The sequence below is a fragment of the Chenopodium quinoa genome, unplaced genomic scaffold (genome assembly GCF_001683475.1).
Source record: "Chenopodium quinoa cultivar QQ74 unplaced genomic scaffold, ASM168347v1, whole genome shotgun sequence".
Classification (NCBI taxonomy): domain Eukaryota; kingdom Viridiplantae; phylum Streptophyta; class Magnoliopsida; order Caryophyllales; family Amaranthaceae; genus Chenopodium; species Chenopodium quinoa.
Window position 1 is genome coordinate 6,943,845 of NW_018743292.1, and position 26,065 is coordinate 6,969,909.

Sequence of the window (26,065 nt, forward strand, 5' to 3'; positions counted from 1 at the left end):
ATTGCAGAAGGCTGCTCAACACCAGCTCTGCCATCACCCTTCTTCAATTCAGATACTTGGTTTACACCAGTATCACCAATAGAAGTATCAAAATCTTCAAGACCAGAAAAATCTATAGTTGGTGAAGGCTGCTTAGCAATACCAACACTTCGAGCAGACATTTTCATCAAATGCCTTTTCTTCTTTGACTTCTGATCAGCCATTACGCCTTCTCATCTTTTGTATTGTTTCATCCTTTTCCAAATTCTCTTCATTTTTTTTTTTCCAAATTCTCTTGTTTCTCTTCCTCAACTTCTTTATACTCTTTCTCTTCCTCAATTTTTTCTTCTTTTTTATTCTCTTTCTCTTCATCCTCTTTCTCTTCATCAATTTTTTCAACATCTTCCTCTTTCTCTTCATCCTCTTTCTCTTCTTTATCCTCTTTCTCCTTAAGTTCTTTTGTTACATCTTCCTCATTTTGTCCCTCCAAACTCTCTTCATTTTCTTCTATTTCCTTCTCCAAATTTGTTTGTTCCAAACTCTTTTCTTTTTCCTCTGTTTCTTTCTCCGAGGAACCTTTTTTATTGCTATTTTTTTTTCTTGTTTTCCTTTATCTTCTTGCTCACTTCTAGTAAACTCTCTTCTTTGTCTTCTTTTTTCTCCTCAATTAATTTTTTTTCTTCTTTTGCACCTTACCAGAAATCTCAGTCTTAGTAACAGGATATGTAACTTCATCTAGCACACCTTGCCCATAATTTCCATTCTCAAGACTTATCCTTTCTTTTATCAACTCATCAGTCCAATGCCTAATCACTGCAATGAACTATTCAATACATTCCCTTGAATTTGAACCCTATGGAAATAACAAAGCTGTAGAAAAAGTACATACCCAACAACATATTTCACTGCATCTTTGTAACCTGGCAACTTATCACATAGATCGTCCAAAACATACTAACACCAATTATACCTACTAATTTCCTCAACATCCTCTAAAGCTAAAACTAATTTCAAATCAGCTTGCCTATTTGTTGTGGGGGCAAGTAACGTAACCATGGTAAACATCACAAAACACCTTTTGAAATCATCATTGCCTGCCAACGTACCCTTATCACTTTTCATCCTACTAACCAAAATTGGAATGTAATATCTTTATCACCACCAGTGTACTTTTCCTTCCAAGAAGCCTTCAACTCAGAATGTCGTTGTCTACCAGAAATGGGAACAGCAGAAGGACCCATGGGTATGAAAAAAACATCATGCACATCAGCTGCTGTCAGCTTAAAAGATTGTCCAGAAGGTAGATTAAAAGAACAAGTCTCTACATCAAAATGTACATTGATACCAAACTACCAAACCCAATAGACTCAACAACTCTCTTTTATTTATCAGTTGCCTTTTTCATAAATTGAACAACACCAGCTAATCTGCATAGCACAATAACTCCATCATCCTTGAATCAAAAAACATAAAATATAAAGAAGTCAGCCCTAAACAAAAACATAACCAATAAGGAACACAAAAACAAGTAAGATTTAATTTAAGTAATCCCTAATTTCAAGTAACCCCTAATTTCAAGTAACCCATATTATAAACAACTAGTGATCCCAAGTAAGTGTTAATTTCAAGTAACCCCTAATTTCAAGTAACCCATATTATAAACTACTACTGATTCCAAGTAAGCCTTAATTTCAAGTAACCCCTAATTTCAAGTAATCCATATAACCCTAATTTTAAGTAATCCATATAAAACAAAATTCACCCCTAATTTCAAGTAATCCATATAAAACAAAATTCACCCCTAATTTCAAGTAATCAATATAAACCAAAATTCAAGTAACCCATATTGTAAGTAAAAATTTCAAGTAACCTCTGATTCCAAGTAACCCATATTACCAAAAACTAACCCATATTTCCAAGTAACCCCTAATTTTGTTAGGGTTTACAATGATTCTACACAATAAGAATCAAATAAAATTGGTGGAACAAACCCTAGAATGTGTATAAGTTTCAATGAAATATACAACACCAAATACTTCAAGTAGTATTACAAACCAAGCACTAAATTAACAAAGTAATCCAGAAATTACAACAAAATAACACTAATGTGAAAGTTTCTTAAACTTGCCTCACTCCAAGCCGAACACCACCAAGAACATGAGAAATTCAATGACCACGTGAGTCTTCTTTACCGGATACTTGTCTAAGGCGTGTATACACTTTCCTAAAGTGATAATTTCCCCCACCACGGTGCTTGGGTTGTGACCGGAAACTCACTTTGAGATACAATAGACAACACCACAAACTTAGCACAAAGATGTGTGATAAGATGGTTAAATTCTCAAACAATAAACTTAGATGATAGAGAATTAATGAAGAGTTTGCAAAGTTCTTCAATAATGGTGTAGAGAAGGAAAAAATTCAGAGAGGAAGCAGTTTTCTGTATATCGAAAACAAAGACCCCTAATACAATATAAAGGGAATAACCGTAAAAACCGAAGACGAGCGAGGAGGCACGGGCGCGAGCGAAGAGGAGCGGGCGCGCCACCACAGATGCGCGGGCGCGCTGCCATGGGGCGCGGGCGCGCCACCCCCTGCGCGCGAGCGCGCCACTTGCTCGCGCGGGCGCTCCTCCTCGTTCTTCCAAAATTCCAAATTTTTCTAGCAAGGGTCGCGGTTTTAGCGCGGACTGGAGCGCGGGCGCGCCATCTGAAAGAGCGGGCACTCCACCTTGAACTGTCAGAATTTTCCAGTAGGGTACGCGGTTTAAGCGCGCCTACTACGCGGTCGCGCCTCCAAAGCGCGAGCGCTTCTTCATGGTCGCGAACGTAACCATCAACACTCTAAATATCTAACAAATTTCAAGTAACCCCTTAATTTAAATAACTCATATTATGGCTAACACCTAATTTCAAGTAACCCATATTATAAGTAACCTCTACTTTCAAGTAATCCATTTTTTTATCTCCCTAAAATAGAATACAAAAACAAGGAAACTATATTATAACACACCAAAACAGAATATAAAAAACAAGGAACCAATATAATAAGTAACCCCTTAGAACTAACTTGACAATGAAAAAAGAAACACATAAACAAGAAATTCAAAGCACAATTGAAATAAAACAAGAACAAGTAAACCAAAGCACATAAAATAAGAAAGAAGAAATGTAAACATACCATTCTTCACCTTGACCTTCAACTTTTACTACTTCAACTACTTGACTAGAATCAGTAGCAGCTTTACGACCTCTTCGTTTCTTTGCAATGCCAGGTTTCACATCTCAACATCAGGCTTGACATCAACTTCTTAACTAGATTCAGCAGCACGTCGACCTTTTCGTTTCTTGGCATTGATAGATTTCACATCCTCAACAACCTCAACAGCAGGTTTTACATCCTCAGCAGCCTCAACAGCATGTTTCACATCCTCAGCAGCCTCAACAGATTTCACATCCTCAGTAATCTCAACAACTTTCAAATGCTCAGTAGATTGTAAATCACTTACATCCTCAGCAGCCTCAACAGATTTCAAATCCTCAGTAGGTTGCAAATTATTTCCATCCTTAGCAGCTACATTAAACAAATGAAAAACCTCAATTAACTACATTACTCTAATCAGCAAGCACAACCATGCAAAGCATCCACATCATGAGCATCTTTAGTAAACAAAAAACCTCAATTAACAATGTTACTCTAATCACCAACCACAACCAGAAGAAAACCCTAAGAAAACCATTAGATAGGTGACACCTACATAAACAACTATAGAACAGGACAAAAACACAAAATAAGTAACCCCTACATAAACGACTACTAATAATAACATCAAATATATGAGAAATTACATAAATTTACTAAAATTGACAAGATTATATTAGAATAACTCATAATCAACAAATTCGAGACTTAGGTTAAAAATAGATAATAAAGAAAAAACAAAAGGTCAAAAATAGGTAATAAAAAAAATCAAGTGAAAAAAAAATTAATTCAACAACAAAACAACATGAAAACAACAAAATAATGTAAAAAATTACAGTAACAAAGAAATTGAAGCAGAAATTTCACAAAAAACAACGAAATTACGTGAAAAATTACAATAAACATCATATACAAGGAAGAAAATCATCAAAACAACAAAAACTAGAGATAATTCAAGTAAACAAAGAACAAAAATTGTGAAAACGAAAAAAATTAGGGTTTTAAAAGTACCTGTACCATCAACGACTGAACATGTAGAAACTCCTTTCTTTTTCGTACGAACGACCTTCTTGATTTTAACCATTTTTGACAATTGAGATGAAAAAAGAAGGAAATTTAGAGGAGAGAGAACGTAATTTAGAGAGAGAAAGAACGAAATTGCAAAAGAAAATTAAAGAAAGAAGTGAGAAGAGAGAATTGCAGAGGGGAAATAAAAGGATGAAGTGTCAGAAGTAATGGCGGTTTGGGAAATAAGGAAGGAAACTAGAAAGCCGAGTTTGCGAAATTCAAATCAAACGGTTGTTTGAAAATAAAACGGTTGTTTGAAAATAATCTAAAACGGGATAGAAAAGGGGTCCGTTATTTTTTTAAGCCTTAAAGAAGGCTGGGCCCGTTTTGTATAGCACGGTGCAGCAGGCTGTATACGAAAATTTGTGAATTTTTTTTTTGCATGCATGCACAGAATTGAATAAGGAATATAGTTTGATAAAATATTTTTAGTTAACCTTGAGCAAAGAGATTTACATCTTGATGGGGATCAAAATGTGATAGATGGCCAATAAATAGTGACGGATCTTGAACAATTTTTTTTTCAAAATCAAATTAAGAATTATATATTATGAGTTATAAATTTGTTCCAAATTAGGGGAAGGGGTCAAATTAAGAACAACAATTACAATTTTGTTTCAAATTAGGGGAAGGGTGTTGAAATATATCCTACCAAATAATATATGTAAGTGTCCCACATTGGTTGAAAAAGAGAAAGTTAATAACTTTATAAGGCTAAAAAGGTACTCCTCTTATTGCCATATCGTTTTGGGATAGAACCTCCTTTAGTCTTGTGAAGTGTACTCTCTCTCTTGATTTGCGGGTGTCGTTTCTTCTTCACCTTCTTTTCATTCTAAAACCTAAATCTCTCTTCTTCAATCTCCTTAAACCCATCAATTGCATTCATCAGAAGATTATTACCCACATTCCAATGCGAATCCCAAAATCATGGGAATTGGACGATGGTTGATTATCACATCTCTAATCTTAACTATTGAATCGAAATGGGCATGGGTGCGATTTACGATTTTCGATTGTTTGCGAATTGGTAAAGGGGTGGTGGTCGGAATTTGCTGCGGTGAGGAGCAGGGGGGTTGCGGTTTGGTGGTGGGCGTGAGCAGGGCTGCCGTAAATTGGAGATTAATTAGGATTAATTGATTGTTGTTGATTGTAAATTGCAGGGGCTGATGTTGTGGTGGCTGGATTTGGAGGTGATTGGTGGTGGACGGAGTTACGGTGCAGGTGAGCTGCGGTTGGTGCTTGAATTGGAGCAGGGGAACAGTGAAGGAGGTAGGGAGCTGATGCGTAGCGGATTGAGTTGGGACTGCAGCGGATTGAGTAGGGGCTGCAAGTGGCTGGTGGAGTGTGTTGTGGTTGCGACGGTGGTTATGGTGGTGGCGTGAGGATTTGTGGTGGCGTGAAGATGTTTTTTCGTTGTTAATGAGAATGGATTCTCACTTGGAACAGAGAGAAAGAAAGAGAGGAAGAGGGGGAAAGAAGAGAGAGAAAGAAATAAAAATATATTGTATGCATATTAGCCAACAAATGATGCATATCAGTCATTAAAATAAACATATTAGCAAATTGATGTCTGATATCAGTCAACATTACGGACATATCAGACATTAATAAAAACGTATCAGTCAACACAAGGAACATATCATCCAACAAATGAAACATATCATCCAACAAAAGGTACATATCAGCCAACAAAAGAATGAAATAAACAAACAAAATCAACAGGTAAGCCAACAAAATAAACACATCAGCCAACAAAATGAAACATATAAACCAACAATTAAAATATATTTGTACATATCAACCAACAAAATAAATATATCAGCAAACTAAAGAAACATATAAGCCAAATGATGTCTGATCTCAGTCAATAAAAGAAATCTATCAAAAATTAAAAAAAAAAATATATCAGCCAACAAATGAAACATATCAGCCAACAAATGAAACATATTAGCCAACAATTAAAACATATCAGTCAAGCCAGTCGCACGAAAATTTACATGCGGACATTCGCACGCAATAACTTCTCAATTAAAAAATAATAAAATGTTTAATATGGAAGAGATCGAGAACTACAAACCAAAAGCAAGTTATTTGGAATATTTTAGTGATGGTCTTAAGACCCTCCTTTATTTTGAAGTGCACAAAAAACTTCCACCCTCTATTATCCCACAAAATATATAAAGGTGATGATACCAAATACATCACTTCTTATTAGTTCTCACAAAACTACAATTGCATATGATAGGATTGATAGGAGTACATCATAATCATATCATATAATGTCAGTGGAATATATTCTTTCTCCTACGTCTGCTAACTTTTATCCATCCAATTTTGCTGCGTGCGACATGCATGTTTAGGTTATGTCGTCTGTTTACGTAACCAATGCAATCTCAATAGTAATATATACCTGCCTTCCACTTGGCATCTTAATTTTTTCGTGACAAATGCTCAACCACAATGACTATAACCACAATTATGGCACCTTAATTATATCTTTATCTATCTAACAAATGGATCGTAGTGGCTCGTACTCTCGTAATAGTGATACACAATTGGCAATACAGACTATTCTAATTTCTTGTATATCAATAAAAAAAATCACGTACTAGTATATATGTTGCAAACTATGTAAATGGCTTGGGAGTGATACGATATTACTTTAGAGAATTGGTACAATGAAATTTTGTTTATCCTTGAAATCAACCTCTATGTTTTGCCCAATAAGTTCTTCAACCAACTCAGGGATAATATATATGATCACTCAATTGATTTTTGATTGAACTAACAACCGTCTACCAAATAGTTACTCCATCATCCCTAAGTATATGATCCATTACTATTTTAATTATATTTACTAGATGAATTAACACAATAAGCTAGACATGGTTAAAATTCTTAAACTTTGACCTTGTGAATAGTAAATGGGTAGAACTCAGAAAAACAGAGATATGTAGTAAATCATAATAGACGGTGTACCATGCTTAGCGCTACTCTATCTTGTCATAAAATCATCAATCTTGAGCCATAAGTAAAATTAAAGTTGTTTGTTCAATCAAAATTGTTAAATCAAAGTTATTTAATAGCAAAATTCTATTTTGGTGGCTGACCTTTATATAATCTTGGAATTAACTTTGATATGAGTTTCGTTTAGAAATTTCTCTTTCATAAAATTCTTATTACTACCTCGATTTCTTTTATTATTATCCTATTTTTTTTTGACTCGATTTTGACCAAACTTTATAATCAACTCTAATATGATCTAACAAACGATATTTTTGTCGTAATACAAGTATATATTATAAACCTCTAACCTTTTTCTTGGAAGAAAAGAAGAAAAAAAAGGTTGTATATAATCATGTAACATATGCTGCCTGTCAAATATATAGGTCCACTATTAAGATCCCATGGTGGGTTTCACGTGCCATGCACAGACGACAAACCAACAAAAGAAGAAAAGCAAAACCAAGAGTTGGAGCTTTCTTCGATCTTATCTTAATCATGGCAAATTTTTAGCAAACCATTTAATAAATTAATATTTACAGATCGAAGTTCATGAAGATCTCTTGAGTTGACCAGTCAAACCTCAAAGCTTTTGAAAAATAAAAAGGCAACTTTAAATTCAAAAAGGTGTTCACTTTGTTGTGGACTTGACATGCAACTTATTGCCTTTTACTCGTAACCTTCTTTGACTCATGCATGATGCATACCACTCTCTATCTCCTATCATATTCAATTATTTATAAATCGTAATCTTGGTAAGAAATTAAAATTAAATTTCTTGCATGTTTAATTGTTGATAATATTTTCACATAACAATAATACAAAGTATATATCTTCATAATTAACGACTGTCTCTATCTTGATCTCGGATATATATCTAGAGGCGATTAGAAGAGAGACTATATAAGAGATATATACGAAATAGATGTTTCTCAGTGAGAGCGAGTTTATTTTGCATTTACTTTGAATCATTAGTTTTGTTCATTATTTGAAGAATTTTAATTGAGTAAGACATATAGATTGAGAAAAAAAAATGTTTATATATAGGTACATACCCTAAGTCTTAGGTGTATAAGAAATCAACTAAGAATACATATGTACTTCAATACATACTAAATTGTGAGTATGTACTATGTATTTTTTTCTTCTAGGATAATTGAGGTGTTTTAAAAAAATATTATTCGCTTATAGTTTTAAACATTATCTGTAAAATTTCGATATTATAAATAGTGTAACAGAATATTACTTCCTCCACTCCAATAATATTGCAACAAGGATGAAATTACGCATTCCAAAGCACATTTTATATGTTAAATATCTATAATTGTCGTATAAGAGTAAAAATTATAAAAAGTTGATATTGTGAAAGTATTTTATGAGACGAATCTATTAAGATCCCTCATGACGACTATATTTTGTTAACGTATAAATCATATTATATGATCAAACAAGAGTGATGAATAGTGCAAAAATCTCATTGTTGCTATATTATTAAAACGGAGGAAGTATATAACTTGACTATAAAACATAGCATCTTGAATATCCTTTTTTTTTTTTTTTTTTTTTTTGGATTGAACTATGAAGTTAAATTATGTGTAGTCATTAAAATGAAAAGTAACTCATATAGGTTTAGAAGAAATTAGAGTTCGAATAATACAACACGTTAACACAAGTATTGCCCTTCTTTCATCGACATTCAAATGATATTTTTTTAATAATTGGTTCACAAACTAAAATTGATAGAATGATGTAGTATTCAAAATTTCAAATAATGTTGCTTATAATTAACATGCATATTACAAAGCACTCAAGTACAAATAAATATGTTTGTACATGAAGAAAATTGCAAGTTAATAATCATATATACTACGCGTTTTACCCTTAAATAGTCACCAACAAATGCGAATCAATCAACATAGTAGTGATTTGATTGTCGATAAGTGTGTGTTTCTCACCAATTGTGGACCGAGAGAGTACTTAATACATCTACCTAGTAATAAACTGATGATGAACAATCCCCAATTAGATATAAAGATCTTCATGGAAGGAATCCTTTTCATCATGCTTAAGTGTTATGGCTAGCTCACACATTCACACCAAACACTTGAAAGTCCAACACATTTATAAAATCAACAAGAGAATAGTATGAAACTAAGGCCCTGTTTAGTTCACCTTATTTTTGCTTATCTGAACTGATTTGATCTTATTATCTTATTTGACCAAACTTTGACCTTAAGTGTACGATAATCTGTGAGGGAAAAATATATCAAGTGGGATCTTGTTAGATTCGTAATAATGTGTATTTTATTTATTATGTAATTTTCATAATTTTTTCCATCACGAAATTAAAGATATTTAGCGATAAAAAATTGCACATAAAACGATGATCTGATCTGAACTTATTTTTTCTCAAATAAGTAAAAATAAGTTGAACTAAACTAGGCCTAAGTACATGCATTATGATATATAAAATTCTGAGCTTAACCCATGTATTTATACTCCATATAAATGCTACCCAAATTACAAAACTTGTACAAAGTGAAAATTAAACCTCCAAAAAACTTTGGACTTATTACTTCTGCAATATTTCCTAGATTTTTGGAACACTTCAGAAATTCTTACTAAAATTAAAATCTAATAACTAAACAAAAATACTTTAAAATAAATAAATTCAAATGGTGATTAATTAATTAACTAAGTATTTTAGTTAGCATGAAGGAGGATCAAACTTGTAGAATTTATCAACAGCAACAGAAACTTCCCAAATGCAACTAAGACCTTTGGGAAAAATCACAATATCTCCTGCCCCAAATTCTACTCCTTCATTATCATTTGTTGACCCTTTTTTAGGGTATGCCTTTACTTTTCCTCTCACAAAATAACATGTTTCTGTTGCATCATATTTCAATGTTATTTTTCCTGGTGGACAACCCCATCTGCACATAATCACAAATAAACATAGCATAGAGTTATTATCTCCATCAGGGTTTCGTTTAGTAGTTCAGACTATACTATCAACGTGACTATAAATTCCAGACTGATAAAGTAACTAAAAGATGTATACTTGGGCCAGGATTTAATGCCGAGTTCAGATAAACGAGCTTCGGAGGGATTTTTCTCGATTATGATCTTGATATTTGATTCAGAAGTTGTTCCCATTTTATTTTATTTATTTTTTATTTTTATTTTATTTTTAATAAAAAGAGTTTAATTATGAGAAGATGAAAAAGGAAGAAGGGAGATTGTTATTATTATGGTTGTTTTGGGTGTGTTTGGTTTATTTATAATGGTATAGGGGAGAATGGTGAAAAAAGGGGACAAGGAGAGAGGAATTTTTAATGTGGGACAATGAGAAAAGGAATTTTTTTTGGTTAATGTGTGTGTTATCTTATTGAATAGAAATATAAGGAAAGACCTAAGCAAGAAGTCTTTCCTTAACAGTAGTATATATTGCTCTATACGGAAGAACGTATTTATTCTATTCTTAATATATCATGTGTTCCATACTTATAACAAACCAAGTTTTGCTTGTTGAAGTTGGTGGGGAACTCACGAATTTGAGGTCACGAGATCAAGTTTCACCAACTCCATTTGCTTGGGAGTAAAGGGATTTCCTTATCCCCCCCCTCTTTACTCTCAAGCATTTACCACTTGACCTGCGGAGTTGGGCTGACTAAACCTGTGAGAGCCTGAGAGGTGCAAGTTTAGTAGGATCCCTTCATCCTTACCTTTAAAAAAAATACACATGTAAAATCACCTCTAAATGCATAACAATAATTTTAATATGTTAAAAGTTTACCTTCTTAATAAGTGAGTTAGATTTAGGGTCTAGGGCTTTCAAATTGTTTAGATTAACTATTTTTCAAATTGTTTAATACCAAGACGAATATGAACCTGACACAACATGATCTATTTTATAATCATCATTAATGTACTCCGTATAAATTAAGTGGAAATAGGAATATAATTGACTTTAAGTTTAAATGATGTTAGGAGTATGCCCAATATGGGTTAGATCTTACCACCTTGAAACTAACATGCTATTTCGAAACTAAAAACATTATCTCAAGTTCTTAACTTGATCTTGACACATGATCTGCAACAGTTTAAATTCGGTTTACACTCTTGCGAAATGGGCAAAACAATATTTGCGCTCCCAAGAATCATACTAATGTATCATTACTTTCATACCTTGTTTCTTTATCTCAATTTATCAGTCTTTGCACTTCTATAGACTAATTAACCTCGTTTTGTACTTCCTTGCTTTAGGTTGTTGGTTCAAACCATTTGCAGTTACAGCACTTTACCGCTCTTTGCTGTTGTCACACAGGTATATCATCCTTCTAACTAAGCAGCCAGGCAGGAGGAGAAGGAGGGCCATGGTTTGAGTCTACACCATCATGGATCATTGGAGCAGTGGTGTTTCTGATGGTTGCTGTTTCTTAATTGGTTCATCGAAAAACTTCTTAGTTTCCTCGGTCAGGCAAGTCTCTTTCTACCCCTCCCATAGGCCTCAGACCTTATTCGAAGCTAAAACCATAAAAACGCTTGCAGATGTTGAAAAGATAGGAAAAGAAGCCCCTTTATGATGCCTTACAGAATTGAAGATCAAAGAAGGTTATATACCAACTTTTTTGCATCTTTTTTCTCACAACATTATCTTGCAGAGTTGATGCTGTTGGGGTTTGTATCGCTGCTTCTGGCTGTTTTCCAAGATGAGATTGCAAGTACATGCATATCAGAATAATTAGCCAAGAAGTCAACCAGTAATGATATCTCCCATTTTCAGATCTCTCTCCTTCCCAGTGGAGGACGCCGCCTTCTAGCTGAGAAGACCACCTTTTCTTGCCCAAAGGTATTCTTTTGTGTCTTAAATCTGTCTTGCTAACATTGTTTGCCTAAAACACAAGTGGAGTCCTTCATTTTTTACCCTTTTAATATCGGCAGCAACCTGGAGGTGGTTGAATTATTTTTTTATTTTATTTTTTCCGGTGTGAGGGTGGCTGGATGTGGTGGTGGTGAATTGGGTAGGAGGGAAGCAAAGAGGACGGCTGGGTCCGGAAGGTCGGCGGCGACTGACCCAGCGAGGGAGGGGGCTCCAGCAAGGGAAGGAAGAAGATGGGTTATTGTTTTTTTTTGTTTATTCCTTTATTTTTTAAAAATAAAAAATAAAAATAACCAATTAGAAGACAACACGTGGCAAAATGCCTTCTAAACAGGTTACCAATAACACTAATAGGTAAAAGGCTCATTTTGAGAATATGGGGTATAAAGGTGGGATTATTTTTGGTTAACAGTATGGGTGTTTTGGAAAGTTTGGTTAACAGTATGGGTGTTTTGGAAAGTTTGGTTAACAGTATGGGTGATTTGTGCTTGCTCACCCATATTCTTCTGTCTAGTAAATACCACCTAAATCTGACCTATAAATTACATGAATTCATCTATTTATTTAAAATTGAATTAGGCTTCCAATTGAAGAACATAATAATACAGTGAGTTTTTACAACAAAATTTGCACACAAGTAACTTCTCTCCTTTGCCTAATAGACGTTTTGACACATGCCGCAGACAACGTTACTATAGTTAACAAAATGTGCGGTGCAACATTCGCTCCGGTTGTATGCATTAGCTGCATAAAAAGCAACAACAAGGACGCTCTTACGGACGTAGATGTCATCCATCAAATGCTTGGATGCTTGCAAAACGATGCTTTAAAACTCATGCATGATATGGACAAGATTATCAAAAACAAGTTGGCCGATTTGACGACGATTAATATCTTGAAAAGACGTGAAGCTAACTCTGGAGTCTTACTAGTTAGAGAAATTTGAGACGCATACAAAGAAATTGCCACTTCTATTAAGAATAATGCTTTCTTCCTTGATTATTTCACAATTACATTTCTTTGTCACCTTTTTAGATTGACCAAAGAAAAATTATACTAGAAGATAACTGCAGAGAACAAAATCAGAAAGCATTGTGAATTTGTGATATATTTACCTTAGCTTAAAACAAGTAAAAGAAAAGAATTAATACTAGAAAAGAAAAAAAAAAAAAAGATTAATTATATTCTAGGTAGATTTGGGCTAAGAATCATGGACATTTTGGGCTTCTCCCAGGCCCACCATAGTAGAAATGTTGGCCCCAATCATTGTTGTATGAACTCTGAATATCATAACAATTGATATTCTCAGCAAGTATTTGGATATCTTGGGGTGCACTAAGGCTGTTGTCTGAGTCCACAACTTCTAGATTCCTGAAATAACTGGCTTGGCCAAACCCATCTTCGGCAAAATGGCCCGAACCCATTTGAGTCGCGGTGTGAAGCCCGTTAGCCTGTGTGTTGACCACCTCACCACCCCACTCTACCATGGTTGCATGATCTGTTAGGTGGGTGAACAACTCTGCTGGCCAGTACCCTACTAGGGTGTCATCCCCAAAGCTCATCCACCAATTTCCAAGTTTTGGATCCTTCAATTTTCAAACAAAAATATCATAAAATAAAGGTCGATTCTTAGGTAAGTTGAATGTTGTGGACATTCCATACACCAAAGCCTTTAAGCTAAAAATGTGTGTGAATGTATCGTGCACATGATACACCCGAGTGTATAGTGGACACCTTAAAAGACGTGTTTAACTTATAGTAGTATAACTTAAGTCATCTCATATCCCTAAAATTCTAATCCTAAAAGTCATTCCATAGATTCCATATAATAACGGCAATATTTTAATATATATTTCGTATAATTTAAATTAACCAATGATATGCTACCTACATGTATACAGTTCAAAATGAGGAGATACAAACCTTCCAAATGAGGATGGTGATGTCAAATTGGCTGCCTTGAAACGAAGAAACCGGAGAAATAGCAGCTCCTATAGCAATTTGGCTATTAATTTGAATAAACCCAGCACATAGAAGGTTGTAGCAACCAGTTGCTTGATACGAGTCACTCTGCATCATGTCAAACAACATAATTTAATCATTCCTTTACTCGATTTTATTACCATCTATTATCACTTAGTTTATCAATTACTAGTATATTATTACTAATAATTAGAATTTGAAAACCAATGTAGTACAATTCATATTTCAAAATAGTACAATTTTTTATTTTATTTTTTAAAAAACCTAATATATACTAATAACTAACAACTCTCTGTATGTAAGCGAGTTATGTACAAGTCACTTGTTGTGAGTTGTCAATTTTACTTCCACTCTATGTTGTGATCACCACTAATCCAATCTAATTAACAGAAATTTGCTACGCATCTTAGTGGGATAAGTACATACAACCTTATTTAAGATGCGTTTGATTCACTTGATATTTATCTATCTAAACCTACATATTGTAGAACTTATAGAAAACACGGGTTTTATAACTTAAAGTTCACCTCTAGCCTCTAGGTCACCTTTGTAGATCCTAGGAGTGAATTCCAATCAACTTATCTTTTATCAAAAATGTTAATTGCAAGTCACTCTAAGTCTACCATGCAAAATAGGAAAAAATAAGAAATGAAAACAAAAAGAATTAACGGCCATTTAATAAGATCCACTAACAAAGGGGTGCAAATTTCATCATCATAAGTAATGAATAGGTGGTCCAAATATTTTTGGGAATTGGTGTAATCAAATTTGGTCAGTTGCTCAGTTGATCATTATTCTGATATTAAGGCACATGGTTGTGTCACTTTCGTACCATTACTTATAATTAGTACACAAGTGTACTAACTAATTAATGTTTATTATCTTATTTAATGCATATAATATTGCCATTGGATCCATCCCAATCTCATTTTCTATAAATAAATTAAAATCATGAATGTACTTTGTAATGTTTCTCTCAATTTGGATAACATAATCGAGCAAATTCTAATATACACTCATAAGCAATTGGAGTTATAAAGTACGAAGTATGTAAATAACTAAATAATGTAATACATACACACTAGTACATACGTACGTTCAAGCATGTATGTCATCATAGCTTTGCTCATTAGAAAAAATAATCATCTATCCTTCGGGTGATTAGTAAGTTTTGAAACTCGTTTTAATGCTTTTTGAAATTGTTTGTCAATATCATCATTAGAGTGAGTATTTATTTGGTAAAATCGGCCTTACCAAATTTGTAATTAAAGAGATGCTAAAATCAGAGTAATTATCGTTGACATTAATTGAAACAGAATTTGACTTTTATACATTACAAATAGTGAACAAAAGTAGGTGAATTTATTAATAATTTTGACCTCAAAGACACTTAATTACCCATGTGATTATCTTCTGACTTCAAAGAAATTTTTATCTCATTGTTGATATGCTTGTATTCTTTTAATTTTTCTACTTGTATTTCCTAAATTTATTAATGTGCTGACTTTTATTTGCCAGCAGTTAGTAATAAGCAATAACACACCAAGCAATTTTCAATTTTTTTTTCTTTTTCTTTTATTTTAAGGAAAAGCAATTTTCTAATATAATTTCAATTAGCTAAATAAAAAATTAAATGGGGAAGAATTCCTCAAAAAACAAAAAAAAAAAAAAAAATAGGGAAGAAAGGGCAAAAAATGAAGGGAAGAAATCTGACCGTCCAGTAAGTGAATAATCTTGGCCTGCTATCACCATAAAGCTCCGGACTGACCTGACTAGTACAACAATCATATCCTTAGGGCTTCCATCAACAAATTAAAATAACTATTGTATTCATGCATGATTCATATGCTAGAAATAGAATAACTCAAGAAATGTGTATATTCCGCAATAAGTAATAATGCAAATTCTAATATGAGACGATTGCATGTTATGGCTCAAGAGATCAATCTATTGATCTAATAAAAATAACGGAGTAGTAATCATGTTTTGAAAAAGCACTAGACTCAGCAAACTCTTTTTAACCGAGCAAAAACTAAATTTAAAATAACAATAGATAGTTTCAGGTCAAATAAATCAAGTGAAAAAGACGATGTTAAATCCTAAATAAAATATGAGTTGAGTATCATCTTTTAACTATATGAGGTTGAGCCAATATAATATAGGGAGTAAATACAATGGCCTAGAGGTATATGGGAAATCACAATGTATTAACAAGTTCCTATGAAGGTATATAGTCAAACATATACAAATTGTATGAAGTAATAATAAAAGAAATTGATAATGGAGGTAAAAAAAAACAAAAAAAAAAAAGAGAGTGAGAGTACCTGCCAACCAGCTTCGATACTGTTAAGATCAGAGCCGTCAAAATTGCCAGATAAAACCCAAATTTGAGAAAGGCTAAATTCGTTCAATTCTTCAATTGATGGATCCCACACGTCTATTGTTGCCTTTGCTCCATATATTTCTCCCGATGTTCCCGTGTATGCTATTGCATGCTACACAAGTAGTTTTTACACATTGTTTTTTTTTTTTTTTTTTAAGATTATTAAAAATATGAAAGGCAATTCCAACACAATTCATAGAATCTATTCACTAAAAACTACTATCTACAAATTATATAGAAAGTTTGCATGTCATGATGTCACGTGTATTTTTTTTATATATCACCTCATATTTTCCATAAAAATCAGAAATTTTAATCCTAATATTTTGATCTTTTTTTTTTTTTTAATTGTTCCATGTCTTTCGATGTACAAGTACTCCATTTTCTTCTACTTGATTGCCATTTTAATTTCCTCTTCAAATAAGTGAAGTAATTCAACGAATATGTTCTTACAAAAATCAAGATGCACATGTACGTTTTCTCCTTTAACTTTCAATAATTTTCGTTTTAGTTTTAAATTAATAATTGAAGAGGAAGGAAAAATAAGATAAATATTAAAGTTTTAGTCCTCAATTTTCATCAATAGGTATTTTTAAACAATACAAACTACTCCTTACTAAAGAGTGAAAACTCAATACTAAGAAATCCAATTCACCATACGTAAATGTGTTATATATGAATGGAGGGAGTGGAGCAAAAGTGGTGCATTTAAACCTTGGGCCCTTAAATAAGCCAAATTCAAGGAATGAAGGAAACAAAATTGGTTAGGATAGACCCATTTTATTAAAGTTCCTTCAATTCCTTACATCCCTCTTTGCCTCTCAATATTACAGTTGGCATGACCTTAGTATTGTAATTTTTTTATGTTTTTTATGTTTTTTATTTATTTATTTATTATTATTAAATTATTATTATTATTATTATTATTATTATTATTATATCACTGGCTAGTTTATTTATTTTCTTATTTTTAATATTACTACTCGGGTATGTAAAATATACCCTGTAATATTATATGATATTATCAAGATAATATGATCTTTCGCTTAGTACACAAAAATAAAAACAAAAAACATTACAAGTTTATAACATTAGTAACCGCTCTTGCCGTAGGAATAAAAAAGGCACAAAAGGACATCATTAGTCGGTTGTAGTTGTCACAACTTGACTTTAAACTTTAGTCTATTTCTTAAATGGATGAAAATTTATTAGCCTCATTCTTTGTGGACCAACTTACAAGTTTTAATTACTTGTGGAAAATAAGAATAGAAATCATAATCAAGTAAGTAGAACCACAATTTCAAACATTTCTTTGAAAAAGTGATATGTCTTATCACTAATTGTCAAAAGTCAAAATAGTCAACATAAATAATCCTAATTGACTAAAAATTCCTTGTAATCTTGATTATAAGCGCATGCAATTTTTTCCCATGCACATAGCAATAGTTAAAGACGAGTGAAATGAATAGTACAAATTGCCAAAGTTCCCTAATTGATTGTCTTGGTCTCCTTCAATTCCTAATTGAGCAAGCTAAGAAGGTAATTACTAATTATCAATTCCACTGCTAGCTTTTCATCCCTTTTATGCTAAAACAGTACACTATAACGGTCTACGTATTTAATTGATAGGCAAGTAAATATCAACTAGCTTAGTTAATGTTATAGCCCTTATAGTCGGCCATTTATAAGGGAGGGCCATAGGAAGTACTTCGTATTATTTTGCAACAAGTATATAAATGACCATTTCGTGACTATTTTTAAAAGCAATAAAACTAAATTAATACGACTATAATTTAATACATTATTGGTTTCAAAATATATATATATTAATACATTATTGCTAATTTGCTATTATCCATTATGTTAACTAGTTAATATTCACTCTGCCTATCTACTTAACATGCAATCATGTACTCTCGTCAAATTTTAAGTATAACAATAATGTACATTCGTGGAAGTAAACCTAAGCTAGCAATGAAGAGATAGATATATTATTGGATTAATCCTCAATCAACATCATAATTATGTATGACAAAAAATATCATTATCTCTTGATCACTACTTAACACACATTATAATGATACCAAGATTATCAACAATCAAACAAAATATTAATTTATTAATATCAATTAGTTAATTAATGAAGTAATTAGCTAGTTTAAACACAAATTAAACTACATACCTCATGGCCATTGCCATTGACAACATCAGGAGCATCAACCCTTCTAGCTAAAGGAAGTGATCGCGGTTGTTTCTTTCCGAAATCATACAAAGATTTAGACCTCAGAACATCATGCACCGTACTCCGCCGTACCGGAACAGTTCCCTTAGGGCACCTTGTTCCATTTAAATGCCACATTTGCCATTCTATTTCTTTGCCCTTCCTATTATCCCCTTCTTTTTTTTCATCTATTTTTAACATTTTCATTTTTGGCTTTTCTGTTGGCGTTTTCTGTCACATACAAAATATTAATTTGATTAGACAATTTCTTAAAATTGATGAAATGAAATAATACTGTCTCTATCCAAAATTAATAGCCACGTTTACATAAACAATAATAGTGCAATTTGAACTAGTTATGTGACAGCTAAACTCGAAAAAATGAAAGTACACTCGTGAGAAGTGAAAAATTAAAGTATTAAAAGCTGAAATCACTTGAATAATGGTATAGTCCAATGTAACATTAAGTACCAATTAATTTTGCACCTAAAGTTTCAAGCTTTTATTCACGCTCATTTTTTTTTTCTATTTTTTTTTTAAAAAAAACTTAAATTTTCTTTGCCAAAACTATTAGAGGAAAGAAGAAACAAACCTGAATCTTGTGATTCTTCAAAAGGGGATGATCAAAAGCTGGTTGTTTTTTTCTATGAACACAATCTATAATGTCTCCATCAGGGCTCTGAAATTAGTGGAAAAAACAAAATTAGTCATACAAAAAAACAAAATAGAAGATTCATAAAAACCAACAAAAACCTTTCCTAAAAAAATTAGTCAAATTAATAGATTAATTAATAAACTAATTAAAAACAAACCTGAATGGTAAAAATGGAAGGCTTGTTAATCTTGTTAATGTGCTTCTGAATCCTCTCAAATCTCAAATCACTAACTTGTCTATATTTTGTGTAATTTAACCCCAAAGTAACATTGAATCTTCCCAAAAACAGAACAAATAATGCAAGAAAAGCAAGTTGAAAATTACTAGAAAGATGGATATTTCTTCTCCCAATTAAAAAACCCATTTTATTTTTCAAACTTTCTTTCACATTCTCACTATAAAATAAAAAATAATAAAAACCCAGATGAGGGAAAAAGGTTTTTGAATCCCTAAAAAACAGAGTAAGGCTCCTCTGTTTTTATATATGCTCTGTTTTCTTTCTCTCTCTAAAACAGTAATGTAGAAGTGAAGAAGGTGGGTGTAAAAACTGGAAAATGAATTAAATTTAGAAGTTCAAAGGGTTTGAAAGAAGGACAGAGAGATCATGATTGCTGAAAATGCATTGGAGTCATATATAACTTCCCAAAATTAAAATCACTCTGTTTTACAATTAATAATTTTTCATTTTTTTTTAGATTTTTTTCTGGGTTTTTTTTGGGGTTTTTATGAAGTGGGGTTGTAAGAAATTTATACCAAAAAATAAATTAAAAAAGAGAAAAAAAAAGAGGGAAATGTGACTTGAAAGGCAAAAATTATAAAAGGGTGGAGGAGAGAGAAAGTAGGGCAGACCTACCCAAAGGAAAAGGGAGTTAATGAGAGTATACCCACCTAAATTAATTAATTACTTGTCAAATTGAATATGAGTTTTTAATGATTTGTTATTCATCTATCTGCCAACACCACTGAGTTAAGAAAGGAGCATTAATTTTTCTTGAAACACCACCAATCCACCATCATTAACTACTACTACTATAGTCTAACTAAGTCTATGGGTGTTTTTTAAGTTGGAAAAATTCATGGGAATAATCCCATCTTTGGGCTATTTGTTTTTAATAATCCCACCTTTGAGTTATTTTTTAAGGGTTTTGCTATACATAGCCCTAAGGGCTATGCATAAGAATCAACAATTTCATATCATTAATTCTATTTTTCTTGTTCCAATGAAATCTTATATTACTATTAATCCAGAATTAATCCATCCCAAAAATGTAACTAATACTTTTCTAGTTTTCTTACCTACACAATTAATTACCATGAAAATGTTTTTTCCAAAAAAAAAAAAAAAAAAAAAAATAAAAAAATAAAGTTCAATATCATCATACTCTCTCCAGTCCAATCTATCCTAAGATGGATTCAACTGGTTGTTTGGGTGCCGAAGATATGCGAGATCGTATGTGGCACTTCTAGTAAAATACCTTTATTTTATTTGATATGTATGAATAAAATATTTTTAAACAATGAAGATTGGCTAGGCATGGAAATAGTACTCCATTAAAAGCTTGAAAAGGATGATAATAACTTAAGTTTATCTCCTAATAAACCAAATCAGGCGTATAAACAATTTTTTTTTTTTAAATAAATATCTTAGCAGCACACTAATATATTGCAGTATTGTCCACTTAGTATTATCTAATAGATGGTTTGGTTGCTATATGTTGTTTCTTGAAAGAATGTGGGTAAAATATTGACTTGCACGGTGTTTATTTTGGATTTTAATACTACTTAATTTTTTTCTTTTTTACAGTATATATAATTTTCTATTGGTATGATGTTAGATTTGTTAGTGCTTAACTAATTAAATAAAATACAAAAGTTTAATCTTGAAAGGAAAATAAAAATAGCTTTAATGGGTTAATAAATGCATTTTGATAATAACTTATCCCATAAACAATATTACATTAAATTAATAATAACTTAAATTAATAATAACTTAAATTAATAATACTATAAGATTCCATTGGAACAAGAAAAATAGAGTTAATGATATGAAATTGTTGATTCTTATGCATAGCCCTTAGGGCTATGTATAGCAAAACCCATTTTTTAATAATCCGACCTTTAGCCCCCATTATTTTTTATTGGTCCCAACCGGTCATTTGACTTGCTATAGCAAGTTACATGACACGTGTCGCAATCTAATTGGCCTAAAATATATTAAAAAAAATTAAAAAATTATACTTAATTAATTAAGAAAACATTTGTTTCATAAAAAAAAAAAATTTCCCCTAAGCCCAATTATTCCCCAGCCCCGCAACTCCGACCACCCAGCCCCCTACGACAACTCCGGCGCCGGCGTCGCAATCGACCCCTCCCCTGAAAACCCCTTTCCGGTACCGATCCCAGCCCCCTCCCCTCGTAAACCACATTCCCATCCCGATCCCAGCTCCTTCCTCGTCCCCCATCCCTTTTCCAGCTGCATCGGCATTCCCTATCCCCCATTCCGATCGTTCCGTCCTCCCCCGATCTCGATTCACGCTGTTTCCTAGTCGGTTTGGTGGGTTGCGATTTTTCGAAGGGGTTGGTTTGGTAGGTTGCAATTTTTCGAAGGGGTTGGTTTGGTGGCCTGGGTTGCGATTTTTCGAAGGGGTTGGTTTGGTGGGTTGTGATTTTTCGAAGGGGTTTTGGGGTTGGGCTGGCTGGGGTGGTGGTTTCTTAGTCGGTGCGGTGGTTTCTTAGTGGCGGTGGTTTCAGGGCTGGATGGGGTGGTGGTTCCGGGGTTTGAGTTTGGGTGGTGTGTGGGGATGGTGGTGGCTGAAATGGTGGTGGTGGTTTTTTTTATTTGATTTTACTTCTTTTTTTTTGTTAATTTTTTTGTATTTTGGACAAATCAAATTGTGACACGTGTAAAATAAACTTTAAAAAAAAAATTTACCTCTTCAACCGGTTACTGGTCACTCGGGACCAATAAAAAAGAATGGGGGGTAAAGGTCGGATTATTAAAAAATAACTAAAAGGTGGGATTATTAAAAACGAATGACCTAAAGGTGGGATTATTCCCGTGAATTTTTCCTTTTAAGTTTATATTTCCTTTTTTATTGTGATTTTTATATGTTGAATTAAGGTTAATGTGTATTATGAAGCATGAAATATGAAGTTATTGATAGGGTCATAGGGAGTATGTAATAAGATAATGAGTCAATCTCATGTTAACATGGTCTAAAGAATATGTGTATTAATTAAATTAGTTGATTTTAAACATTTCTTCCTCAACTTTTTGAGTGTTTTTTGTTACAAGTTCAAACTTGTATTTTGTCGTAAGGTCTAAGTCTATATTGCTTTTATGTTTGACTTTTGTATCACTTAAACCGTATGATAAAATAGTCGTATATCACACTATTTTCACACAAATTTGTCTATGGTTTATTATAACTTGAAAGGAGTAATTTAAGTGCAAAATAATCATAACTGAGACATATGTCAATAACAATTTGCCTTCTACTCTATTGTGGAGATTTTAATGTTAATTTCAAGCTATAACCGATTTTTTTTTGGATTGATTAGTAAAAAATATATATATAATAAAATTTAAAATCATATATAGTGTATGTAAAGTTTGGAATCATAAAACATAAATTTCTTTGTTTATATCGTTTTCCATTGACCTAAAATTTTATTGCAAATAAGGTCTACTTTTTTCAATTATTAAAAAGTTGATACAAGCATACAACGATACAATTCATGAATCATTATGAGTTATTTTCATTAATTTAAAAGTCAAAGAATAGTAAAGATTTTGCTCCATTTTAAATAATGTATACAAGGTACATGTAATGGAAAAGAACGTTCTTACCAAACTATCATCATCAACATCCCTTTTTCTCTCCTTTATTTTTATTTTCTTTTTATTAATATTATTATTATTATTTTAAAATTTTTTTTATTCCTTTTAGGGATTATCTTTGCTTTACATATTTCCATCCCCTATAATTAACCGTTTTTTCTTCTAATTTTAGGACATACAGTAGTAGAAACTAATAAAGTAAAAAGCAATGAGTGTGTTCTCTAACTAACTTACTGCCACGTGGCAAATAGGCAATTTAAACAAAGTTTTATTTCTTAAGATTAAGTGAAAAATAAAGGATATATTAAAAATATCGTAAATTAGTATATTATATGTTGACGTACACGGCACTTGGTGAGTCTAAATGTGTAGTACAGTATACTGTAAGGGATACTAAAGAATACATAAACAATACATAAACAATACTACATGCAATTTCATATGGTAGTTTTTGCAGCTCAAATTGTTCAACTAAACTTAGTTGATATTTTGCCAAAAAATGGTAACTTTCACTCGTTTAGCAAGTTAACTGCTTCCTGCAAATAGGTGCGGTAAATAAAAGAAATTCTGTTTCAGTTGAGTGTTACTTGTATCACAAATTCACAATACAAGTACTATGTAGGTTATATGTTATACTTAAAATAGAATCTCAAATTTTCAATATATATACGGATTAATTATTTGCATTCATACAAAATCTAGTTTCTGAGTTGTTAATATGCAATTTTTTCAAAATTATTAAAATAAGTCTATATAAAAAACTCTTATCGATTTTAATGAGATCAAGTAAATTAAAAGCCAACTTATTACAAAGTGAAGATTTTTTATTTTTTCATTAATAATTCAAGGGAGAATTATTCATATATATTGAGGTATGACGGCTTGTTATGTTATTTAGATAGTTTGATATTTCTCCAACATAATTTAAACTAAACACAAAATAAATTGATTTCTTTTATAGGTTATGACTAATGAGATTATATTATTGCCTCGGGTTATGATCTAGGAGACTAGGACCACATACATACAAGTATACAACCACATTACTATATTGACAAGTACTTCCTTAGTAATTTTCAGTATTCTTTAAAAAAAAAAAAAAAAAAAAGGTAATATTTTTATATTTTTGTATATATATTGAAGGTCAAAGGTACATGGTCAAATAGAACTATCTTTCCAAAATTTTAAGCAAGTTCCACCAAAGAAAGTATCCCATATATTGTTGGACTGTTGCGCCTTTTTTCGTTTAAAAAAGACAAATTTAGAGTACCAATTTCCTTTCCTCTTTGGCATCTTTCTTATGACCCCAACATCTTGTTGTTATTTTACCTGACTTTTTATGGTTTTGCTTACGCAAACTCTTGTTAAGGCCGCAACACAAATTCCATTTGTGAAATTTGTTTTGAATGTATTACGTACATCTTGTGGAAATTAAAAATAGCAAGAGTTTATGGAGCAAGCAAGAATTATAAGCATCTCTAACAAATTGCATGCTAATTAGTTTGAAGTTTGAAAAGTTTACGTCTTCTTACAAATAGCAAGGCTTTATGGAGCAAGCAAGAAATTATTATTAGTATCTCTAACAAATTGGAAAAATTGACCGCAACAACACCAACTATGACAAAGGTGCGTGTAGCAGTACACCCTTTTGATGGTACACTTCACATCACAAACTATGCACTTGGGTGCAAATAACAGCATAAATGTCACCAACTAAACTCAGATTTCATCGAAAAGTGGAATTTTCGTTTAATATTTTTAATGCTTTTTATACATAATTTAATATATTTTTATTTGATTCCATCCTACTTGATTTTCCATCTCACTTGACTATGTAGTCTTCTCTTCCATTATTGATTGTTTTCCTTTAAACATCACTTTTCAACCTCCATCATTAAAGGGATTATTTCAAAAAGTTTTCGCCATAATTTTCCTTCGTTTGCTTCTTCGGTTACTTTTTTTAACATCTCACGTGATTGTCTTAGTTTCCTATTCCTCTATTTAATTTTCTCCTTTTAAGTTACTATCTCTCTCAACCTCCACCATCAAATTGTTGTACATTGAAAACAAAAAAAAAATAAATTAATTTGGCCTATCCTAATTGTGGGCTTGCATGATATTAGAAATAGACTTTTTATCCTAAAATTTAGAGGAACGAAATGGTTCGGATGATTTTCTTTTATTTATCAACTTAGTATTTGACTAATGGAGAGGGAGAGGTAACTAAATCAATCACATGAGATCGATATATTGAAAAAAAAAGGTAATTGATGAAGCGAACAAAAGAAAATAATAGTGAAACTTTTTGAAGTTTTTGAAGGAATTCGCTTTAATGGTGGAGGTTAAGAAGTGTTTAAATGAAAATATTTAATAGAAGTAAAAGCTAACTTAGTCATGCGTAATGGGAAATCATGTAAGTTTAAAAAATATTTAAACAATAATAAAATAATGAAGATTCCACTTTTCCCATGAAATCTTAGTTCATTGGTGTCATTCATGTTGTTATGTGCACCCAAGTACATACTTTGTGATATAGACCGCACCCTTGAAAGATTGTGCTGCTACATGCACCTTTGTAATAGTTGTTGTTGCGGCCAATTTTTCTATGTAAACAAGTATAGTTGATTTAAGGACTTAATATTAGAAAAGGTATTATGAATTTTTGGACTAATCATATGTATGCAGTAAATTTTAATTAAAATATTCAAAAGTTCGAAATTGAATTAAGTAATGTTTTCTTAATAAAAAAAAACTATTGATATTAAAAAAGTACAATATTGTAAGTCAAACTTGTAAAAATAAGATTGAGCTCAGATCTCTCATTACAAACGAATTCCCCTAATACT

General features: G+C 32.0%; 2 protein-coding genes and 1 long non-coding RNA gene across 4 annotated transcripts; 1 reads left to right on the forward strand and 2 right to left on the reverse strand.

Annotated features, from left to right (window-relative positions):
- Positions 1–9,936: 9,936 nt before the first annotated feature.
- On the reverse strand, positions 9,937–10,720 carry LOC110736728. Its single transcript, XM_021917025.1, has 2 exons — positions 10,316–10,720; positions 9,937–10,187 (listed from the first exon to the last, which is right to left on the reverse strand). Exons 1-2 carry the CDS (start codon positions 10,408–10,410, stop codon positions 9,959–9,961), a joined length of 324 nt encoding a protein of 107 aa, XP_021772717.1. The 5' UTR covers positions 10,411–10,720; the 3' UTR covers positions 9,937–9,958.
- Positions 10,721–11,196: 476 nt separating this feature from the next.
- LOC110736729 lies at positions 11,197–14,151 on the forward strand. Of its 2 annotated transcripts, XR_002514271.1 has the most exons (3): positions 11,279–11,424; positions 11,521–12,106; positions 14,038–14,151. It is a non-coding gene; the product is annotated as an uncharacterized LOC110736729 (long non-coding RNA). The 2 variants fall into 2 exon arrangements; XR_002514270.1 differs by lacking the exon at positions 14,038–14,151 and having other exon boundaries at positions 11,197–11,424; positions 11,521–13,309.
- LOC110736727 lies at positions 13,085–20,330 on the reverse strand. Its single transcript, XM_021917024.1, has 7 exons — positions 19,536–20,330; positions 19,316–19,402; positions 18,685–18,954; positions 16,444–16,614; positions 15,834–15,887; positions 14,060–14,206; positions 13,085–13,722 (listed from the first exon to the last, which is right to left on the reverse strand). The coding sequence occupies exons 1-7, from the start codon at positions 19,740–19,742 to the stop codon at positions 13,345–13,347; spliced, it is 1,314 nt and encodes a 437-aa protein (XP_021772716.1). The 5' UTR covers positions 19,743–20,330; the 3' UTR covers positions 13,085–13,344.
- Positions 20,331–26,065: the final 5,735 nt, after the last annotated feature.